Here is a 21,625-nt window from a genome sequence, read left to right on the forward strand (position 1 = left end):
AAAAAAAAAAAAAAAAAAACCACTTTGAGATATCATCTAAGTCCAGTAAGATTAGGCCACATAACAAAATACCACAACTACAGATGTTGGTGTGGATGCAGAAAGAAGGGAACACTTCTACTTTGCTCATGGGAATACAAGCTAATTTTTTTTGAAAGAAGTTTGGAGAATACTCAAGGAACTAAAAGTAAGCCTACTGTTTGATCCTGCAATTCCTTTATAGGTATATACCCACATGACCATAAATCATTTTACAACAAAGACATTTGCACCAGAATGTTTATTGCAGCCCAATTCATAATTGCCAAGTCATGGAAACAGCCCAAGTGCCCATCGACCTATGAATGGATTAACAAATTATGGTATATGTACACTATGGAATACTTTGCAGCCATAAAAAGATGGAGACTTCACATCTTTTATATGTATCTAGATGTAGCTGGAAAATATTCTTATTAGTAAAGTATCTCAAGAATGTAAAAATAAAAGTATCCAATATACTTAATGCTACTATGAAATCACTATATAATCACCTATGCATTCATATGAATGGTAAATCATAACTATAGTCCAGGAAGTAGGAGGGAAGAGTAGGGAGAGGGGAGGGGACAGGGGAGGCTGGGATGTGGAAGGGTATTTGGTGGGACCTCACCTAATGTGTTAATGCAATGGTATATTTCAAAACTCTTAAGAGTATAATTGTCTTACCACAACATATAAGTAAGCGAGGTGATGGATGTGTTTATCAGTTCGATGTAAGCATTTCACATTGTATATTAAATAAGTACACTGTACCCCATAAGTGCATCAATGTATACAGTTATAATTTAATAAACAAAAAATAAAATTTACTATTATTTTGAAATATACCCTCGCATTGTGCACATTAGGTGAGATTACACCAAATACCCTCTCACATTCCACAAATTGCCCTCTCCCTTCCCTTTCCTCTCCCCCCTCACTGCTCCCCCTTGGTAGACTAAATTTGTGTATTATCATTTGTATGAATATGTGAGTTTTTATATATTGGTTTCATAATGTATACCATGGAATACTATTCTGCCATAAAAAATGATGGAGACATTACATCTTTTTTGTTTACTTTGATAGAGTTGGAACACATTCTTCGTAAAGTATCTCAAGAATGGAAAGATAATTTTTTTTAAAAAGTTTCTATTTTTAAGGTCTGGGGATTGAATGGGAAAATATTTTCAAGGATGTAGGCAGTATTACAGCCTCCAACATACTTAACCCCCACATTGTCTTACATAAGAAGTGGTAAATAAAAGAGAATTAATATTTATGGAATGGATAGTTATATGGATAAAAAGATGAGCACTTAAGTTATTAGGTGGATGTTCTCTAAAAGTCCCACACACAATATGTTATGTTGTCAAACTCTGATGCTGACTTTTGATTTGGGAAATATAAAACTCTGGAACATAAAAATCTAGGATACAGAATCTGATCTATTGACTTCTACTTAATTTTCTTTTTTTTTTCCTCTGAACTTGACTTGTAAACCTCACAAGTAGTCAGTTTAGGGACTGTGACCTTCAAGAACCCCGGCAACTTGGCTTATGCATCTTGGATGTTCCTCTCCAAGATCTTTTTTTTTTTAAATTGAATGGTAACTATGTACATTAATGCACTTCTGGGGTACAGTATGGGGTTTTCTTCTCCAAGATCTTATATATAAATCTTATATATAAATCACAAAATATGTATATAAATCATATATAAATGTGATCCATACTCCCTGAATTGAAAAGAAATAAAAATTGGAATTGGCATAAACCTTAAAACATGTGCCACCAGACACTTTTCCCTATCCTTTCCCGTGCCTCAGTAGAATACACATAGGGGCAAGTCTTACTTACCCCAATGATTTTCATTTTTGAAGAAACTAATTTTTGCAGGGTGTTTTGATTCCCAAAGGTCATGCCTGAAAATTCTGTTGACTCAGATTCAGGAGCCATGATCTCTGGAGGGAATACCAGAAACACAGGACTGTGGGCAGTGCTTGAATCCATGGTGGCATAGTTGATATTTTGAAATAAAAGAAAATCATTTAGTTGGTACTTCAGTCTACACTATGTTGTTTTCCTGTGCTGAGGCTGTCTGGATCACTGGCATTGTTGTTCTTCTCTTGGAATTATCAAATCGTAATGTCACAGAGCCATAGAATCTTGGGACTGGTCAAGGTCCCAAGAAGGTTAGTAAGTAAAATGCCTGGAACTGGGACAGGAGGATGTGACAGATAGTTCTGGTTTGGTCGGGAGGACGCTGTAACCTTGGCCAAATTATAGCCTCCTCTCTTAGTTTCAGCTCCCTCACATGTATATTGACCAGACAGGAGTAGATGATTTACATATAAATATATTTTAGTTCCTAAATAATAGGAACTGAAATAAATGCTTACATATTTATTCCAATTCTTTTTCTTTCATTTATTATTTTGTACAAAATGTTTTTTATTTTAAGTTTATATGAGGATACAGATTTTTGGGTTACATTGTTCTCATCCCAAGGTAAAATTGTAGTTGAGCCCTTCACCCAGGAGGCATGCTGAACATAGTGTACATAAGGTGAGATTCTGCCAATTGCCCTCCCTCCTCCCTCCAATCACCCCAATTCTGTTTCTTTAGATGGTTAAAGGACAAAATTCTCAGGCCATAGAACCAATTAGCTCTTTTAAAGTAGGCATAGAACATTCATTTAGCCTGTCACTTCATTTTTTTGTCACCTGATTTTAGTAGCTTTTGCTGTGTAATGGTGCCTCTACCCCCAATGTAATGACTTCAAACAACCACTTTTCTTTTTTTTTTCCTACAACTTTTTGGGTCCTATGCATGGTTCCTCTGGTCTGGTACTGCTCAGCTCTTCTCTGCCAGATTCTCTCATGCAACTGTAGTCAGCTGGTGAAGTATCTAGAGTTAGATGAGTTGTTAGGATATCCTCGGTCTTGTATCTGGAATTTGGCACATTCTTGATTCTCCTTTAATTCACAAATGTTTTTCAAACCTCTACTGAGACATGTGTGCTAGTGTCCCATTGGCCTAAACAAATTGCATAGACCGCCGCCCCACCCCCCACCCCCCCGCCCATATTCAAGGGATAAGAAAATAGCCTTGAAATCTTCATGGGAGGATTTGCACTGCTGTATTGCAAGGATATGGATGAAAAGAAGGGAAGAATTTGTCTATTTTTACCTCTACCTTCTCATCCTCTGGTGTTTCTAATTGAGATCATGTCTTCTTTATAATATCCATACTCTAGCTACTTGTCAGTTATAATATTTTGAAAGACCACTCCTCCCTTGCAATATATTTTCTTTTTTAAAAAAATTATTTTATTTTTAATTATTAAGGGTGCATGACAGCTGTGGATACATGTATTTACAGGGTACATGTGATGTTTTGATACAGGTATTACAATGTGTATTAATCAAACCAGGGTAATTGGAATATCCATCACGTCAAGCATTTATAATTTCTTTTTGTTAGGAAAATTCCTATTCCACTGATTTAGTTATTTTAAAGTGTACCCTTATTGTTGATTATAGTCATTTTGTTGAGCTAATATTGTTCATTCTGTGTGTGTTTTTTTTTTTTTACCTATTAGCCATCCCGACTTTATCCCCCTTTTTTCTTTGAATTTACCCTCTCTCATTCAATTTTCCATAAACATAGAATTCTAAAGGTGGTCCGCCTTCATGAACATCATAGGATGTTGGGTCAGTGTTCTGTGAGTTAAGAGAACTCTTTTGCAGTATACTTTATAAAATAACATTTAACCCTCATCACTTTAGCTTTGCCCTAGACCTTTTCTAGATTCACTTTCTTTTTTCCTCTAAGCATGATGACTAGAATGTCCTAATAACTGATGAATAGTTATTTTTTGTTTAATAGTATAATTTTAATTTTTTAATGCTTTAATTCATGCAAGTGAATTTTGGTGATATAGTGGGAGACTCAGTCTTTGGAGCATAAAAACCTAGAATGAATTCCAAAGGCATTTATTTACACATTATTGGGTCTAGGCTAAGTTAACTTACATATTTATTTAAACATTAAATTTCCTATATGGGAATAATAATTATTATCTTGTAGGATTATTGTGAGTGAATTATAAAGTATAGTAGTACTAAATAAATAAAACATAGAAGTACTAAATAAATAAAATAATAAAAATTGTAGTAATAATAAAAATAATAGCAGTAAGTATTATTTCTCTCTCTTTTTTTAAATTATAATTTTTTTATTGGAAAACAAATATACAACTTGGAATGGATTTGAGGCAAATTGTGCCATAAGCAGATTTTCTTTAAGTGGCTAAACAAAATTTAAAAGCAAGTAACAATAAAGAAAATATTTCTGGTACAGGACCAGCAGTACAAAAAAAATAGTGTACAAGTACCTGGATAATACACCTGTTTTGCAACAGTGTAACTTTTAAGTACCTATTGTTGACTGTACATAGTCCACGCAGAGTTACAACTCCACACTTCAACAACAACATGTTGACAGTTCCTAAAAAAAAGCTACTTTAAAAAAAGGCATAACCCAGATGTTCCCTCATTTGACCAACTCCATCTAAGTTTAGATTTGCAGAAGGGCTTAGATATATCCAGAGTAAGCCACATGCAACATGTTACTTGATCAATTTTCTAAAATAAGGTTTCAGGACACTGACAGTAAGATAAGGATAAGGGAAGAAAACATGGAGGAATGAAGTCCTAATTACTATACATGCATATTTTTTTGACAGTAGTGAGAAACCTTTTACAGATAAGTTACGAACAAAGAAAAGGCAAATAAACAATTTTGTACAAGAAATTTAACACATTCTGTACAATGTGTTCACTTTGCTGTCATCATTTGTACAAACTCTTCATAGTTTACTTGACCATCACCATCAATATCTGCTTCCCTGATCATTTCGTCAACCTCTTCATCTGTTAACTTCTCTCCGAGGTTTGTCATCACATGGCGAAGCTCTGTTGCACTGATATAGCCATTGCCATCCTTATCAAACACACGGAATGCTTCTTTAATTTCTTCTTCACTGTCTGTGTCTTTCATTTTTCTTGCCATCATTGTCAGAAATTCAGGGAAATCAATTGTGCCATTACCATCAGCATCTACTTCATTAATCATGTCCTGTAACTCTGCTTCTGTGGGATTCTTTCCAAGAGACCTCATTACAGTTCCCAATTCCTTTGTTGTTATAGTTCCACCACCATCCTTGTCAAATAGTGAAAAAGCTTCTTTGAATTCTGCAATCTGCTCTTCAGTCAATTGGTCAGCCATGCTGCAAGTGCTACGGTTTCCGAGAGGCCATCACACAACCACTCTCCTCGCTCCCTCCACTTGGACTAATTCCGTATTATTTCTCTTATGATTACCATTTTAAACATGGTGGCCAGATACTTTGTCTTGCCTTTTGTTTGCATTATTTCCAAAGTTCATTTAGGTTGGTTATTAGCTAAATGTATTTCTGTGAGTTTGGCTATAAGAATCCTGGAAATTTCATATTGAATCAGTCCAGATATTATTTTACACAATTTCTCCATTTCAGGGTGGCTGTGAAAATCCATGGCCTCCTGCTAATAAATCTTCATAGGCCTGTTTATACATTGATGGCAAATATGTGTTTACTTCCTCTCTTTATCCCCATATCCTTAGATTTCTTCATAGTTTCTAATCTAACACAACCTGCTTTCATAGAAATTAGTAGTTTATGGAATAATGTATAATAATATCCTGCTGTTCCTCAATGTTCACAAATCATGCTTTTATTTCAAGCTTTTTATTAGCTATTTCAGTGATGTCACAATGATCAAAGTTCTTGGATCTAGAGTCAATGGGATTAGGTCTGTCCTTCTCAGCCTCTTCTCTGATTCCCTTGCTGGATTGTTCCAAGAAAAACAGTCTCTCTTCTCTCATTCTTTCCTTACCTCTGCAGAGGTTCAATGTTCTTTGTAAGTTTTTCATCTCTCTCTCCCTTGCAAAAACCCACCTTTTAAAATACCCATATCTATACTTTGGAGAGCACAACGTTAGCAACTAACGTGATAAGATGTCACTTGCTTAGGAGCAAGACCCCATCTTTACTGAAAATAGAAAAAGTAGTCAGGTATTGTGGTGCAGACTGCAGTCTCAGCTCCTCAGGAGGCTGAGGCAGGAAGATCACTTGAGCCCAAGAGCTCGAGGTTGCTGTGAGCTCTTGTTCAGGATGGTCTAGAGCTCTTGACCTCAAGGGATCCCCCTACTTCTACCAGAGTGGTAGGATTACAGGTGTAAGCCACAGGACAGTGTCTGGCCTACACCATGTTTTTAAATGTAACATTTTTGTTCCTTACTAATGATTTGTCTCAATAAGGGCTTGCTGGGTATATACCTGTATTCCAGCACTTCCCCAGATCTATGCAGATAGTTTCAGCTAAGACCCTTTTCACACTGTGGCCCTAAGAGCATGAACATAAACTAGATTTGGTGCTACTTTTATATGTCATCTTGACCGAACCTCAGGATGTCTAAATATTTGGCTAAATATTATTTTAGCTGTGTCCATTAGAGTGTGTGTCTGGATGAAATTAATATTATAATCAGTAACATGAGCAAATCAGATTGCCTTCCCCAAAGTGGGTGGGCCTCATCCAATCTATTAAAGGCTTGAATAGAACCAAAGGCTGAGAAAGAGAAAATTTGTTCTCTCTGCCTATACACTCTACACTCTACAGTAGTGTAGAGTATAGTATGGAAGATAAGTAGAGTATGTATACTCTACACTTTCTCTCTGCCTGTACACTGGAAGTAGAGTAGAGTATGTACACTCTACACTTTTTCTCAACTATTACAATCAGTATAAATGGTCCAGGATCACCCAGGTCAGAAAAAATTCTTCCCTTTTAGTTTCTGTACCTTTTTTCTCTGCTCTATAGTAAGACATCCTGAAAGAATGAGCTCCTTGCTTTGTCTTTACTTCATGCTCACTGACAACAAGTAGGGTACCAAATCTAGTGGGCATTTTTCCATCAGTATTATACATCTCATCAGCCTGTGTCACCTCATTGGCAAGTTTAAACCATCTCTTGCTTTGTAAGACTCCAGACAATTTTTTTGTTACTTCTCTTTCTTTCTGTCATTCTTCTCTGTCTCCATTGCCAGTTTCTCCTTCCTTTTCTTTTTTCTTATTTCAAAATATTAAGAGAGTAGAAATTTTTTTATTACAGAGATAGCTTTTATCATCATGTGTGAGTCAGGGCTATCAGTACCTGTTAGGTAGGCTTTTGCCCTTCCACTCTTCCCCTTCTTTCCTTCTTGATTTCCAATAACCTTTACTTCTTTCTGTGCTCTTGTGTGTACATTGATTAGTTCCAACTAATTAGAGAGTACATGAGCTGTTTATTATTCCATTCCTGAGATACTTCCTCTAGGATAATGGTCTCCAGTTCCATCCATATTGTTGCAAAATTAATTAATTTATTTTTATGGACGAGTAATACATGGTAGACACATACCACATTTTATAAGGCATATTCCTATAATCACAGAATAGAAAATTAGACAAAATAGAAAAATGTTCAAATCTGGAAAACAGATGGTTCAGTAACAAATCTAATGAATCTGTATCTGAAGCCAGTGCTGGGAAGCATTAAGAACTGCATACTACAAAGTCCTCAAAATCTTCTGAAATTGAGGACATTAATTATGTTAGGAAGTAGAAAAGGAGTTTCTAAAATAAAGAGGACTAATATTGTCTGTGACTCTACTCTCCCCAGCCAAGTGACTATCCCCGCCCCATCTCTGCAGAAGACAACACATTATCCCATAGAGAGAGTCCTTCAGGTTGAGTGACCACAGTACAGGCACAGGTGAGAGGAGGGGGAACAGATAAAAATAGGATAATTATGGAAACTATTGCTATTAAATATTAATACCCCTAGTCTGCTTATTTCACTTACTATTTGGCCATTAATAACCAGGCAAGGAAATGGAATAGTCTCTTTGATGGAATCTGAATGTCAAAGGAAAAAGAGAAAACTAGATACTGAAATCTATAGTTTCTTAACTAATAATATAGCAAGTTTATCTTACATTAAAGCCCACAAATGGCAAACTCTGTGTATTCCACACTTCTGAAACAATTTTCTCTCATTTCACTCTATCATATGAACAGACAACCAACAATTAGTAGACCAATATAGAGACCAAAAGAGAAAGAAAAACACTAAAGACTAGGTAGGAAAAGAAAACTTGATGAAAATCCATTTATACACTAAAGTATAAGAAAAATATTGCATAAGTAAAAACAGAATCCTATAAAATAGAAAATACATAACAAATGGATCTCTTGGAAATAAAAATGATAACCAAAAAAGAATATCTCAATGGAAGGATTGGGATATTTAGTTAAGTAAAACAGTCAGAATATAGAGCACAAAGTGATAGAAAAGAGAAGAGAAAATATAATAACAACATCATGGGCAATTCTAGAGGTACAATAGCAGTATGGAAAGAGAAGAGAGAAATCATAGAAAGAAAAAGATAATTTACGTGGGAATACCTAGAAAAGTTGATAAAAATTGGCCCATCTGAATAGATTTCAGAACAGTTGGTACAAAGTAAATATCCTTCAAGATTGCAAGGGTGAAAAAGAGTCAATTCATATGAATGGACCGGAATTTAACTGAGTTGAAAAACATGGAGAGAAATCATATAACCAGACAGATGGTTCACTGAAAATTTGTGCTTAACATTGCCATGTGATCAGTCAGCATCACTGCAGAAATCCCCTATTTCTTTAATAATGTATCTCTTGTAATCCCAGTGATGTTTATTAGATCAGAATGGTTTGGGACTTTTCAGTAGTAATACTGGGAATAAGAAGACAATGAAGCTCTAAATGTTCGGAAGACAAATTGCCTCTAATCTAGAATTCTGTAGCCAAGACAAATCATCAAATAACTGAGAGGGTATAAATTAAAACCTTTTCAGACATGCATAATCCTCAAATTTCATTTCCCTTGTGCTCTTTCTCAAAAAGCTGCTGGAAACATGAAAGGCTGTCCCTTGTTAGCCATTAGGGAAATGCAAATTAAGCCCCCACGAGATATCACTACAAGCCTGTTAGGATAGTTCAAAGACAAAAGTGATAATAGCAAATACCAGTGAAGATGCAGACACGGGCTTTCTCATACATTGCTGGTGGGAATGTAAAAATGGTAAAGCCACTCTGGAAAACAATCTGTCGGTCTCTTATAAATCTCTACTTATACTTACTGCACAACCCAGCAATTGTACTCTTGGGCATTTATCCCAGAGAAATGAAATTTTATGTTCATACACGAGCCTATACATGAATATTTCTAATACCTTTTATTCATAATAGAAAAATCAGTAATGTCCTTCAATAGATGAATGCTTAACCCTGGTACATTCATCATCCATACAATGGAATATTTGCTCAGCAATAAAAGAAAAGGAATCAATGAAACACACAACACTGATGGGCTTTAAAAGCATTATGCTCAGTGAAAAGAGTCTCAAGAAATATGAATACACTAATATAGCATTCTTAAAATGGCAAAACAAGGGAGATAGAGAACAGATTAGTGGTCGCCAAGAAGCAAAGGTAGCATTGAGGGTGAGGTGTTATTAAAAAGAAATAGCATGCAGAAGTTTCTTTGTGGTGATGGAACAATTCTGGACCTTGATTGCGGCGATGGCTACAGAACTATACACACACACACAACAAATGGATGCAGGATTAAAAAATGGCAAAAACTAGATAGTCTGCAGTTTAGTTAGTAATGCACCAATGTCAATTTCCTGCTTTTGATATTGTATGGCAGCTATATGAGATGTCACTACTGGGGAAAGTTGGGTGAAGAGTATACCTGACTATCTTAACACCTTAAAAGGTAGGATTTGGGGTGAGTCTATCATTAATTCCAAATGCAAAAATATAAAAAAGCTTTATAGAGCTTGAAAAATAATATATATGTACATATTGTATATTGAAGTATGAAATAAAAATAAAGCAAATGTATTTATTTTTATTTCTATTCTAGAGAATAACCCAGAAAATGTCTCTTAGGAACATTAAACACACACACAAAAATGTATTATATCTGTATATGGGGAAAGGGAAAAGAAAAGCTCCTAGAGTATTTATTTTTAAAAAATAAGGGAGGACAGCAAGAGAAGTAAATAAGATAAAAAGTAAAAAAGGTCAATGAAAAAAAAATCTCAGGATGATGACAGGGGGATCCCAGGATTTCAGCTGGTACCAGTCATGAAGAAGGCATGTAGGCTGTACCTCCAGTAAAGACTTCTTTAAGAAAGGGAAATTAATATGGTTTGCAATATGAAGTAATGTGTTAAGAAATTTTGAGAACTGGTGGAGAGTTTGGCATTGAGAAAAAAAGTAAACACAAAGGAAAAATGAAAGAAAAGACACAATTTAAGGGAAAAGACAACATGGCACAGGTGAGGAAAAATAAAAATCTATTATGTGGCTCAGCCTCAGTTGAATATTTAGAGATATAAACAGCATATATCTCTCAACCCCAAACTGTGCTATAACTGTAGGGGAGGATGAGGAATGAGAAACGTATATGTGTGGTAGTGGGGAGTTGAAAGAGGATAGTTACATCCTGATCTTCCATAGTGAGAAGACCACTGCTCCTCAACCTTCTTTTTTTCATATACAGCATTTATTGCAAATGATATTTGTCTTGTGCATTTCTGAACTAGAGGGATTTAGAGTTCCAGATAGGAATGTCTACTTGCTACTTGTTACTCAAGATAGTTGTGTATGACTAGTTGACTCTTTAAACTATCTGAATATATACCTGTGACTACTGAAATATTTAAAAAGACTATTTGGCTGTGAGTGTGACAAAAAAAATTAATATGTTAAAAGGACAAATAATACATTAGCAAATATTGAAGTATTCATTTTTTTCCTTCTTTATCACCCATGGAAGGTGTGATAAGAATTATTGTACCCACAAAAATTCCATGCCCTAATCCCCAGGACTACGAATATGATGAGGTATTATACCCATGATTATGTATTCTTCAATGGCAAAAGGACTTTGCATTTAATAAACTTATCTAAAAATGAGGATATTGTCTTAGATTGAGTGAGTGAGACAGGAGAAGGAGTAGAGTTGGAGTCTGAGCAGAACTTGACACATGGTTGCTGGATTGAAGATGGAAAGGATTGCCTGAGAAGGAACTCAGGTGTCTTCTAGGAGAATGTAACAGCTCCCAGCTGGAAGCAAGGAAACAGGGACCTCAGTCCTAATAGCTGCAAGAAGTAGATTCGTCCAACAACAGATAGGCTTTAAAGAGAAACCCAAGCCCAAAACTGCAGCACTGGCCAGCAGTGAGCTCACTTTTTTCTGAAAGTGTCTTGGGAACTGAGGGTAAAAAATCGTAGCATCTCAAAATCAAAAACTTTTAGCCACATATTTTGAACAAGATAACCATGGTCTCCTGGACTTTTGACCTGCAGAAACTTAGAATAAATGTGCCCTTGTAAACAGCTACATTTGCGGGAGTTTGTTACACAGCAATAGGTGACTAACACAAAGGGGATAAGAGTAAGATGCTTGTCATTTTGAGTAAGATTTGACGTTTTTATCTTAATGACTCTGTTACTCTGTTTAGGCTGACTTCAATGACAAAGGAAAACCATGCTCTCTTTGCCTTAACACCATAAAAGGTTTATTTCCCTCTTAGATCACAGTCCATTTGGAACTCAGCAGCAGATTTAATCTACAATGTGATTTAGGGACTCAGCATTTCCCAAATCCTGGATTTGCTGTATCTGGCCAGTGCATAAAGGAAAAAGATATCATGGGAATAATGCAGGTGGTTTTAGGGGTTGAGCCTGGAAGTGTGAGCATTCTACTAGTGACAGTCGCCTTTACATTCACTTAGGCACAAAGGCACTGGGAAGTATATATAATCCATCTGAAAGATATTTAGTCCAACAAATGAAAGAATACTTGTAAGCAGTGAGCTTACTTTTTTTCTAAAAGTGTCTTGAGAACTGAGGGCATAAGATCATAGCCTAAGGCATAAGATCAAAATTATGCCAAAAAACAAGCTTCATGACTTCTAGAAAGACATTATATTTGGAATAAGACGGCGTTTAAAAGAATTATATTGCTTTTCAAGTAAATTATATTGCTTTTCAAGTAAATCATAATTTAAAAGAATTATATTGCTTTTCAAGTAAATCATTGTTTCCTCCAGTCTTCTGCATCCTGTTTTATAGACAGGTACTTCATACATTTATCTTTATTCATTGGCTCCTGAACACATTTGATTTTGCCAACTCTAGACCCAAACTCATTGATGGGATCTTATTAGGAATCTCAGAAAGGGCAGATAAGGAGAGAATGTCTTTGGAAAATGAGAGGAAAGAGGGATTCCTGCTGCTTGGAAAGGTTGACTGTAAGTTTGGGGGGATTGAGTGTTTCTGCCTTGCTCCCTAGCATGACCCCCTAATAGGACAGACAGACCTCGGAGGGAAGGGTCTTTTACATTTTTATATTCTTACATTGTAAGTTTAGCCCATAGTCATTATATTCTTGCAATTCTAGAAAAATCCCTGCGTTCTAAGTGTAGCATGGAAGCAATGAGTTCACATAGCTGCATAGTATGGACACAGTGAGGACACAGGTTCTATTAGAACGATGAGTTTCACAGCAGTGATCAGTGTGGGCTAGTCACTGATGACAGAATTGCCTCTCCAGTGACTTGACAGTCTTGAGATCCTTGTGCACGTGTGCATAAACTTGTATGTGTGTGTGTGTTGGTTAGGTATGGGGCTGAATGGGCAAGGATGACTGCAGGGGTTAGGTTCTCAAAGACAGAATTTTATTAAAAATTATAAACATGCCTTTCCTGAACACCTGAGTTTGTGGACTGAAAGTTAAACCCATTACACAAGCACCTTAGAAACATATTCTGATCCAGCTGAATCTGGATGGGATACAAATAATTCCCAAACATGTTATTAGGATCCTTCAGAGTAAGATGAACGATGGCCATTCAGGATCTGGAGGCCAACTCAGGCAGGGGCCCTACCTTGGTCCCAAAGCTCATCCTCACTACAAAGGCAGTGGCTGCAAGGGCTCGTATACGTGATTAGTCTCCTACATATTCCTTCTCCACTCACCTGTAGGTGGAGAGTCCAGGCTCCCATTTGTGCTTTTAAAAATAATTCATTGAATGTCTACTAGAAGCAAGCTTTAGTGCTGAATTCTGTAAAAGATGTGAATATGACATAGTCTGGATTATTCACAAGGAGATGAGAGAACTGCTATTGTGCGTTGTGATTTCAGAAAATGAAGGACATTGGGGAGAGATCCCTAGAAATACCTGTTATGGAATTTTTGAAACAGGAGGAGTCAAACTCAGAAGCCAACGGGCAGGATAAAAATCACGGAAAGATGAGATGGCTAAAAACTCCAAATGTATTAAAGAGATTAAAGAGAAAGGATGGAAAAAATGTGATTAGCTTGGAGGATGGAGGATAACTGATGGTTTTAGATGACACAATTTTCCTTGATCACAGAGGATGAAATTATATGTGATAAGGGTTGGGAAATTAGAAGTGAGGGAACCGAAGCTTCCCTAAATAGGTTACAGTTTGTCGCATTTTCCATATGACAGCATCTCTGCCTTTCCTGAACTCCTACTTTGCTGTCTATAAATATGATTTAACCTCGCCAGCCCCCCGCACCACCCCATTACATTCTGTACTCATTGCCACATTCTATCTCATTAATAATTGAACAAACTTGGTGTATATATCTTCCATATAGATTTGGGGAGGGAGAGTAAAGGAGAGGACTGGAAACAGCAAAATAGGAGAGTGGTGCAATTTTTGTTCCTTGCTGACTCTTTTGGGTCATGACCCCTTAGGGAACCTGTATAGGCTTTCCCCCAAGTGACTTTCTGAACTATTATGCATAAAAGATGAAGCAAAACAATTAGCACCATAGAAAAGTAGCTCCATCAAATATTAAGTTGTAAAACAAGTTGGTGATTATAATTGAAACGCTAACTTTGATGGTGTTTATATGTGAATTGTGCCTTCACCACCAGACAGAGCTACAGTGTTAACATTTGGTTCGTTGTCACTTTATTTTAATCAGGGACAGATTCATTGAGTGTTCTGGATTCCCTTCATATTTTGGTGAGAGATTAGGTAACAACCACATTTTAGGGGAGCAGATTCCACATGTTAGTCTGAGTCCTCAGATTGTTGATATTTTGCAAAAGAAGAATCAGAAGTTAAATTCGGATCTTCTCTGTATGAATTTGAGCAAGCTGAAGTGATTTGTTGCACATCTTGTTCTGATTCAATATTGGAGAAATAGCCTAAAGATGTGTCTTGCATTGAACTCTGGCCAGAAGAAGACAGAATATCTGGTTTTGTGTCTTCTGATTGCAGCTCCTTTGAAATTTGGCCTTTGCTTTCTGTGTTTTGTAAGTGCCAACCTAGGTTATATTGGGCTGTGGTTTGCTGGGTTTGCATTTCTTGGTCTGCAGCTTTCTGCCTTAGGGCTTTTCTCTCTGATTGACTTTGGGCTTGGCAGGCTTGAGATCCCCAGTATAGAGAATGCTGCATTTCACATTGCCATCTTTGTCCTATCTGATCTCTGCTTCTCCAACTTTGAGTTCCTGATTCTTCAGACTGTGTTGAGCTGAAAAATTTAAAGTCTCGAATTGAATGTTCTGACAATTGCTTCTTTGCGGATTGCCAGCCTTGGTATTTCTGGGTTTGAGAATCCCAATCCTGGCATAGCTGATTTGGAGCTTTCTCTACTTGACTTTGCTGTCCTTTTGGGGACTGCTGGTCATCAGCTTGTTGATCTTGGGTTTGTTTCTCTGGGCCTTGCTCCTTTTCAGCCCGCTGGTCTATATCTTGCCCATCTTTGCCCTTTGGGCCTCGCTGGATTTCAGCCGGCTGATCTGGGAGTTGCTGTGGAGTGTGATGATGCTGAGCTTTCTCCAAGGTTTGCTTCTTCACGACTAGCAGGGCTTTGATTTTCTTGTCTAGGATCATCCGTGTTGGAGATTGCCAGCCTTTGTTTTGCTTGTCTAAGAAATTCCGCTTTGAGGATTGCCAGCTTTTGCTCCGCTTGTCTACGGACTTCTTCTTTGGGGATCGCCAGCTTTTGTTCCGCTTGTCTAAGAAATCCTTCTTTGAGGAATGCCAGCTTTTGTTCGGCTTGTATAAAAAATTCCTCTTTGAGGACTGCAAGCTTTTGTTTGACTTGTCTAAAGAATTCTTCCTTGAGAATTTCCAGACTTTGACAAGGTAGTCTAAGGAATGTCCTTTTGAGAATTTCTTTCTGGGGAGTTCCTCTTCAGAGTTCCATTTTTTGGTCTCTTCCTTGACTTCTGATTGAATGTCTTTATGTGATTTGTGTAAAAGTTGCTGGTTTTCAGGTTGAATATCTGGAGTTTTCTGAAGCAGGTGTTTTGTATTAGAGGGCTGCACAATATGGGGTTTTGAAGCTTCAGATAGCATAGCTTTTGAGAGAGCGCTGGATAGCGTATCTGGAGAAGAAAAGTCTTGAGACGGTATGTTTTGGGATCCTGAAGGCAAGTCTTGGGATGATATGTCTTGAAAGGGCAGATCTTTCCTGGTTAGATCGTAAGACTGCATAACATGGGATGCTGGGGTTGTAGATATCATGGCTTTTACTATAATGTTTTGACTTGACTGGGCTTGTCCTGGCAGACCTTGAGGTGGCAAGTCTTTAGGTGATAATTTTTGGACTTTTAATACAGAATAGGATGGAAAAAATTGGAATGGTAAGGATTTCTTTTTCAGCAATTGGGTCTGGATCTTGGGGTGTTGAGCGGTAGCAGATTCCTGGTCTTTCTCTTTCGGTTCAAATACAGAGGGTTTCTGAGTGTGCGTTGTATTTTTTGAGTGCTGTTTTTGTGATGTTAGTGGAGACAAATGATCTCCCTCTGTAGACTGTAAACGTGAAGGGATATTTTGCTGTTGTTCTTTTGGCACAGGTGCAGAAGGTGGCAGGGAACTAGGCCTGCCAGTTTGTAACCTGAACTGGGAGGCTAAAGGACTTTTTGCAACTCTTAACTTGAAGAAAGCATAGCCTCCAAAGAAGACGGTTTGTATGCGCGTTGCTGTTGTGTCATCACTATAGGATTCTTCTTGCAGCTCAAATTGTAATTGAGCATCTTCTCCTAGGCCACGTTGTTCATCACCTGGAACAATATCCGTAGGCAAGAAAAACACAACCTATAAAATGAAGAAGGGTGGAAATTAGTATGATGAATCCACCTTTGATTTTATTTTGTTTTGTATTTTCAAATTATTTTTCATCCCTGACTTAAAATAGTAGTATATAGGAAATAACATCAAGATGAGAAATCAGAAAATAAATACCATTTCTGCCTTCATCATCAACTCATTGGTATTATTTTGGGCAAGCCATCACCTCTCATTTTCTCAAATATTGAACAGAGGAATTTTATTAATACTGCTAAGCATTATTGCCATACTTAATATTATAAAGCTTCCAAGACATCTTAAACCATCCAGTCAATACCATATGATCATGTTTAATCTATATTGATTTATTGATCACTTAAGTAAACCAAATTCTGGAGATAAATGATAATTAGATGTGGGTTTTACCCTTAAGATGCTCACAATTATAAGTAGATCAGAGTATAAGTAGGTAGCAGCAATATAATTCAGTAAATTCTATTATAGAAATAGGTTTATGGGAACATAGAAGATGACTTAATTCTGAAAAAAATGCTTCACAGAAAAGGCGATATTTCATATATATCTTGCCTGAGAGTGGGAATTCCTCACATGTAGAGGGCAAGATGAAGTAAGATAGGAATCATAGTCCAGGTAGAAGAAACAGTGGGTACAAAAACACAAGGATGTGACACACATGATGCCATGGCGGATGGTAAGCAGCTAGAATGGTGGATGGTATGCTAGGTTAGAAAATTTGGACTTTCCTTTACAAATAAGAGAGGCTATTGAAGTTTTATTTATTTATTTTTAATAGCTAAGTGGCGGCATCTATTACAAGCTTTAGTCAATGCTTCTAATTCTTTCTCATGTTATTATAATTTTTTAAGGAAATTGTTATTGCATTTCCAACCTTCTGATTCTTAACAGCCTATTCCCTTTCTTAAGTCATACACAGAGTCAGAATAGTTTTTTGTTGTTGTTTTGAGACAGACTCTCACTCTGTTGCTCTGGGTAGAGTGCTGTGATGTCATAGCTCACAGCAACCTCAAACTCTTGGGCTCAAGTAATCTTCTTGGCTCAGCCTCCCTCAATTACTTAGGTCTATAGGCACCCACCACAGCACCTCAGCTAGTTTTTCTGTTTTTAGGAGAGATGGGGGTCTCACTCTTGCTGAGACTGTTAGCGAACTCCTGAGCTCCTGAGCTCAATCTACCTGCTTCAGCCTCCTGAAGTGCTATAGGCATGAGACACCACACCTAGCTTTGATTCAGAATATGGACTACTTGTTCTATTGATGAAGTGATAAGAACTCAGTGATTAAATTAATTATGCTTATCTAGTTGGTCAATGGCAGGCCTAGATTTAGAATATACATACTCTCTTACCTTGTACATTGTATTCCCCACTCTACTAATTGGTTTCCATGTCTATATTTTCTCCCTAGTGGATGACTATCTATGGAAGAATAAATGGTACTTTGGGGGAGCCTTCTGTATTTTCACTCACCACAAATGTTTCATTTGAATTTGAATTTATTCATTTATTAAAATAGAAGTTTGGGAGAATGGATTACAGTTTATTTAAGCTCTTAAGGACTATAGTTTTAAATTTTCTCATCCTTAATTATAACTAGGTGAGGCCAGATGCTAGACAAGGTTTCAGAGTCATCTCATGTACTTGATATAATATCCTTGTGAGGTTATGATCCTTATTTTACAACGGAGGGAACTGAGGTTCACAGATGTTAAGTAACCAGACAAATGTCATAGAGCTATTTACCTGTGAAGCTAGGATTTATACATTGCAATTAAATCCTAGGTTCTGTGCTTGTCTCTCTAATCTCTGCTTCTGTGTAATAATTATTTAAGTTACTTTTCACTTCAGGGTATGACTGACAATCAAGGATATAAAATAATGCTTTTAAGCAGAATAATTGACACACAGAAGTTTCTTACTAAATATAAAGAGTTCACTTTCTCTTTCCTTTCCTTGAGATCAGGATGCACATTATTTTTGAACCCCTGTTGTACTTTGCATATTTCTGTTCCATACTACCTTGAAAAGCTGCTCAACTCACTAGATTCAACTGACTAGTTATTTAGTGTGAGCAATTTGTTTTAATGTTGCTCCTAAAGGGCTTCAAAGAGTTTTGTACTTTTCTGTAGTTGTGTGATATAATACACAGATAATACAATAAAGATGTAAGCATGAGATGAAAAATTGCAAAGGGCAACCAATACCTATTCACAATTTTAATTCACAGGTAGAGTGCTGTGGCATCACAGCTCACAGCAACCTCCAACTCCTGGGCTCAAGAGATTCTTCTGCCTCTGCCTCCCAAGTAGCTGGGACTATAGGTGCCCACCACAACACCCGGCTATTTTTTGGTTTCAAGCCATCATTGTTGTTTGGTGGGCCCGGGCTGGATCAGGACCTGCCAGCTCAGGTGTATATGGCCAGTGCCTTCGCCACTTGAGCCACAAGCACTAAGCCAAGGAAACCATTCTTCTAAGTGAAACATTGTGAGAATGGAGAAACAATCACACAGACAAACACCATGTGATCTCACCCATTCTAAAAAAGTTGATTTCATAGAAGTAAAGAGTAAGAAAGTGGTTACTAGAGTTTGGGGAGGGGAGGGAAGAGAGGCGTCTAGGAGAGGTTGGTCAATAGATATGAAGTTACAGTTAGAGAGAATAAGTCCTAGTGTTCGATTTCATGGCAGTGTGACTATAGCAAATAGCAATGCAGTGTACATATCAAGATTCCTAGAAGACTTTGGATGTTGTCACCATGAAGAAATGACAAATGTTTAAAGTGATAAATGTGGTAACTGTCACAATTAATCATTAGCCATTGTAGACATGCTTTAAGACATCACACTGTACCCCATAAACATGTATAATTATTATGTGTCAATTATAAATTTAAAAATTAATTGAAAAAAATAAAACGACAAGTGTTGGTGAGGATGTGGAGAAGTTGGACTCTTGTGCACTCCTGGTGGGAATGTAAAATCATGCAACCAATGTGGAAAACAGATTGGCAGTTTCCCCAAAGGCTAAACATAAACTACCATATAACCCTGCAATTTCTCTCTCAGGTATATATCCAAAAGAATTGACCACAGCAACTGGATCAGATATTTGGGTACCAATGTTCATAGCAGCATTATTCATGACAGGCTAAACAGAGAAACAATCTGTGTTCATTAACAGAAGAATGGTTCAACAAAATGTGGTGTGTATACATAATGGAATTTTATTTAGCCATAAAAGGAATATAATTTTGATATATGCTACTCATGGATAGACCTTGAAAACATGCTTAGGTAAATTAGCTAATTACAAAAGGACAGATATTGTATAATTCCACTTATATAAGATATATAGGAAAGGCAAATTTACAACATACAAAATAGAATAGAGGTCTTCAGAAGCTGGAGGGAGAGGGGATAAAGGGGAGTTATTGTTTCATGATATAGAGTTTCTGTTGGGATGAAGAAAAAGTTTTGGGCACAGACAGTGATGAGAGTATAATACATAATACATAATACCATTATGATTACGCTTAAAGCCTTGAATTATAAACTTACAAATGATTAAAATGATAAGTCTTATGCATCTTTATTATAGTAAAAAATAATTACTCTAAAGCTATAGAAATTAAAACAGTGCAAAATAGGTGTAAGGATAATCATAACAAAGTAACCAAAAGAATAGTGTAAATAAGCAGTAATTTGATTTTCAACAAAGATCCCAAAGTGATGGGGGAAAGCTTTGTATTCTCAGTAAGGTGGCCTTAGAGCAAGTGGATATCTCTGTGGTGGGATGTGTCCATTAACGTCTAACCTCGCTTCATAACTCTATGCAAAAGTTAATCAAAACAGAGCATAGACCTAAATATAAAAGCTGAAACTATAAAACTGGTGTAAGAAAATATAGAAGAAAATCTTTATGAGCTTGGAACAGGGAAGCACAAATTTGAACCACAATGAGACACCACTATGTACCCAGCAAAATTGCTAAATTACTAAAATAACTGACAATTTCACGTGTTAGTGATGATATGGAACAACTAACTCTCCGTATTGCTGATGAGAATAAAAAATAGTATAGCCACTTTGATACACTGTTTGGTCTTTTCTTATAAAATTTAATATCTACTTACCATATGATCTAGCAATCAAATCCTAGACAGAACACCCCAGTAGGAACAAAGAGATAGTCATGTAAAGATCTGAACTCAAATGTTCTTATCAACCTATTGATGAGTTCAGAACTTTAAATTATTCAAATACCCATAAAGAGTCAAGTGGATAAACAATATGGAACACCCACACACAGAATTTCTTTTTAGAGTGTGAGATAAAGTTTATTGTGGTAGAGAAAGAATAGATTTACACAAGATACTTTCACCATGACAACAAACAGGACCCTTTTGTCATGATAATAAAAGGCCTGTAAGAATTTTTAATGGATGCCACTGCATGGATGAATCTGACATCAGGTTTCCATGTGAAGGAACTCAGATACAAAGAGTACTTATAATTCCACGTGTGTGAAACTTGGGAAGGTCAGAAGTAATCTACGTGATAAGGATATTTATTCCTAAGGAGTCCCATGAACCTTTTTGGGTGATAGATAGAAACATACTATATCTCGATTCCGATGGTAGCTAAACTGATTTCTACAATTTGTTGGAATTCATCAAATGGTACATTTAAAATAGGTACGGTTTATTGTTTGTAAATTATGCTTCTATAAAGCTAGTATAAAAAAGAGGGAAAAAAATCCCTCCAATCACAGGGCTTGGAGTGGTGTTTGGGATTTACAGAACAGGCTCTGGAGACATACTACCTGTTTCAGAAACCTGGTGTTAGGCCATACTGCTGAGGTTATTTAACCTCTTCGGCCTTAGTTCCTTCATATGCAAAATGAAGGTGTGATTATAGTTTAAAAGCTTAAGTCCATGCTCAGTGATTGTAAGCATGACTGACATAGCATTCTGTAAATAGAAATGATATAATTATAAATAATATTTAATGTCACTGTTAATATTTTTGTCCTCTACTTCTTCTCTGGTTAGGGATTGTTTCACAGACCCTATGTCACAGAAATTTGAGTTCTCGTTAAGTCTGATATTTCATATATTTGGCAGGGAGATAAAGATCTAAGGACATTGGCTCAGTGCCTATAGCTCAACTGGCTAAGGCGCCAGCCACATACACCTAAGGTGGCAGGTTCAAATCCCCAGCCCGGACCTGCCAAACAACAATGACGGCTGCAACCAAAAAATAGCCGGGCGTTGTGGCGGGCGCCTGTGGTCCCAGCTACTTGGGAGG

The 21,625-nt window shown here is 36.8% G+C and overlaps 3 protein-coding genes across 3 annotated transcripts in view; all 3 read right to left on the bottom strand.

Annotated features, from left to right (window-relative positions):
• Window positions 1–2,033, bottom strand: part of MS4A5 (membrane spanning 4-domains A5) — a 35,516-nt gene extending 33,483 nt beyond the window's left edge. The window contains exon 1 of the mRNA XM_003802708.1: window positions 1,881–2,033. Within this exon, the coding sequence (XP_003802756.1) occupies window positions 1,881–2,033 (153 nt within the window). The remainder of the gene's footprint in view (window positions 1–1,880) is intronic.
• Window positions 2,034–4,252: 2,219 nt separating this feature from the next.
• Window positions 4,253–5,390, bottom strand: LOC100952803 (calmodulin-like). Its single transcript, XM_023508536.1, has one exon. The coding sequence runs from the start codon at window positions 5,310–5,312 to the stop codon at window positions 4,863–4,865; it is 450 nt and encodes a 149-aa protein (XP_023364304.1). The 5' UTR covers window positions 5,313–5,390; the 3' UTR covers window positions 4,253–4,862.
• An 8,884-nt stretch (window positions 5,391–14,274) lies between these two features.
• Window positions 14,275–21,625, bottom strand: part of MS4A14 (membrane spanning 4-domains A14) — a 16,745-nt gene continuing 9,394 nt past the window's right edge. The window contains exons 6-7 of the mRNA XM_023508535.1: window positions 15,171–16,308; window positions 14,275–15,038 (exon numbers count right to left, since the gene is read on the bottom strand). Of these exons, the coding sequence (XP_023364303.1) occupies window positions 14,275–15,038; window positions 15,171–16,308 (1,902 nt within the window). The remainder of the gene's footprint in view (window positions 15,039–15,170; window positions 16,309–21,625) is intronic.

Source organism: Otolemur garnettii, unplaced genomic scaffold (assembly GCF_000181295.1).
Source record: "Otolemur garnettii isolate 467f Iridium unplaced genomic scaffold, OtoGar3 scaffold00254, whole genome shotgun sequence".
In the NCBI taxonomy this organism is placed as follows: domain Eukaryota; kingdom Metazoa; phylum Chordata; class Mammalia; order Primates; family Galagidae; genus Otolemur; species Otolemur garnettii.

Coding starts and splice junctions, on each gene's coding strand:
- LOC100952803 (XM_023508536.1), bottom strand. CDS start 5,312: ATGGCTGACCAATTGACTGAAGAGCAGATTGCAGAATTCAAAGAAGCT.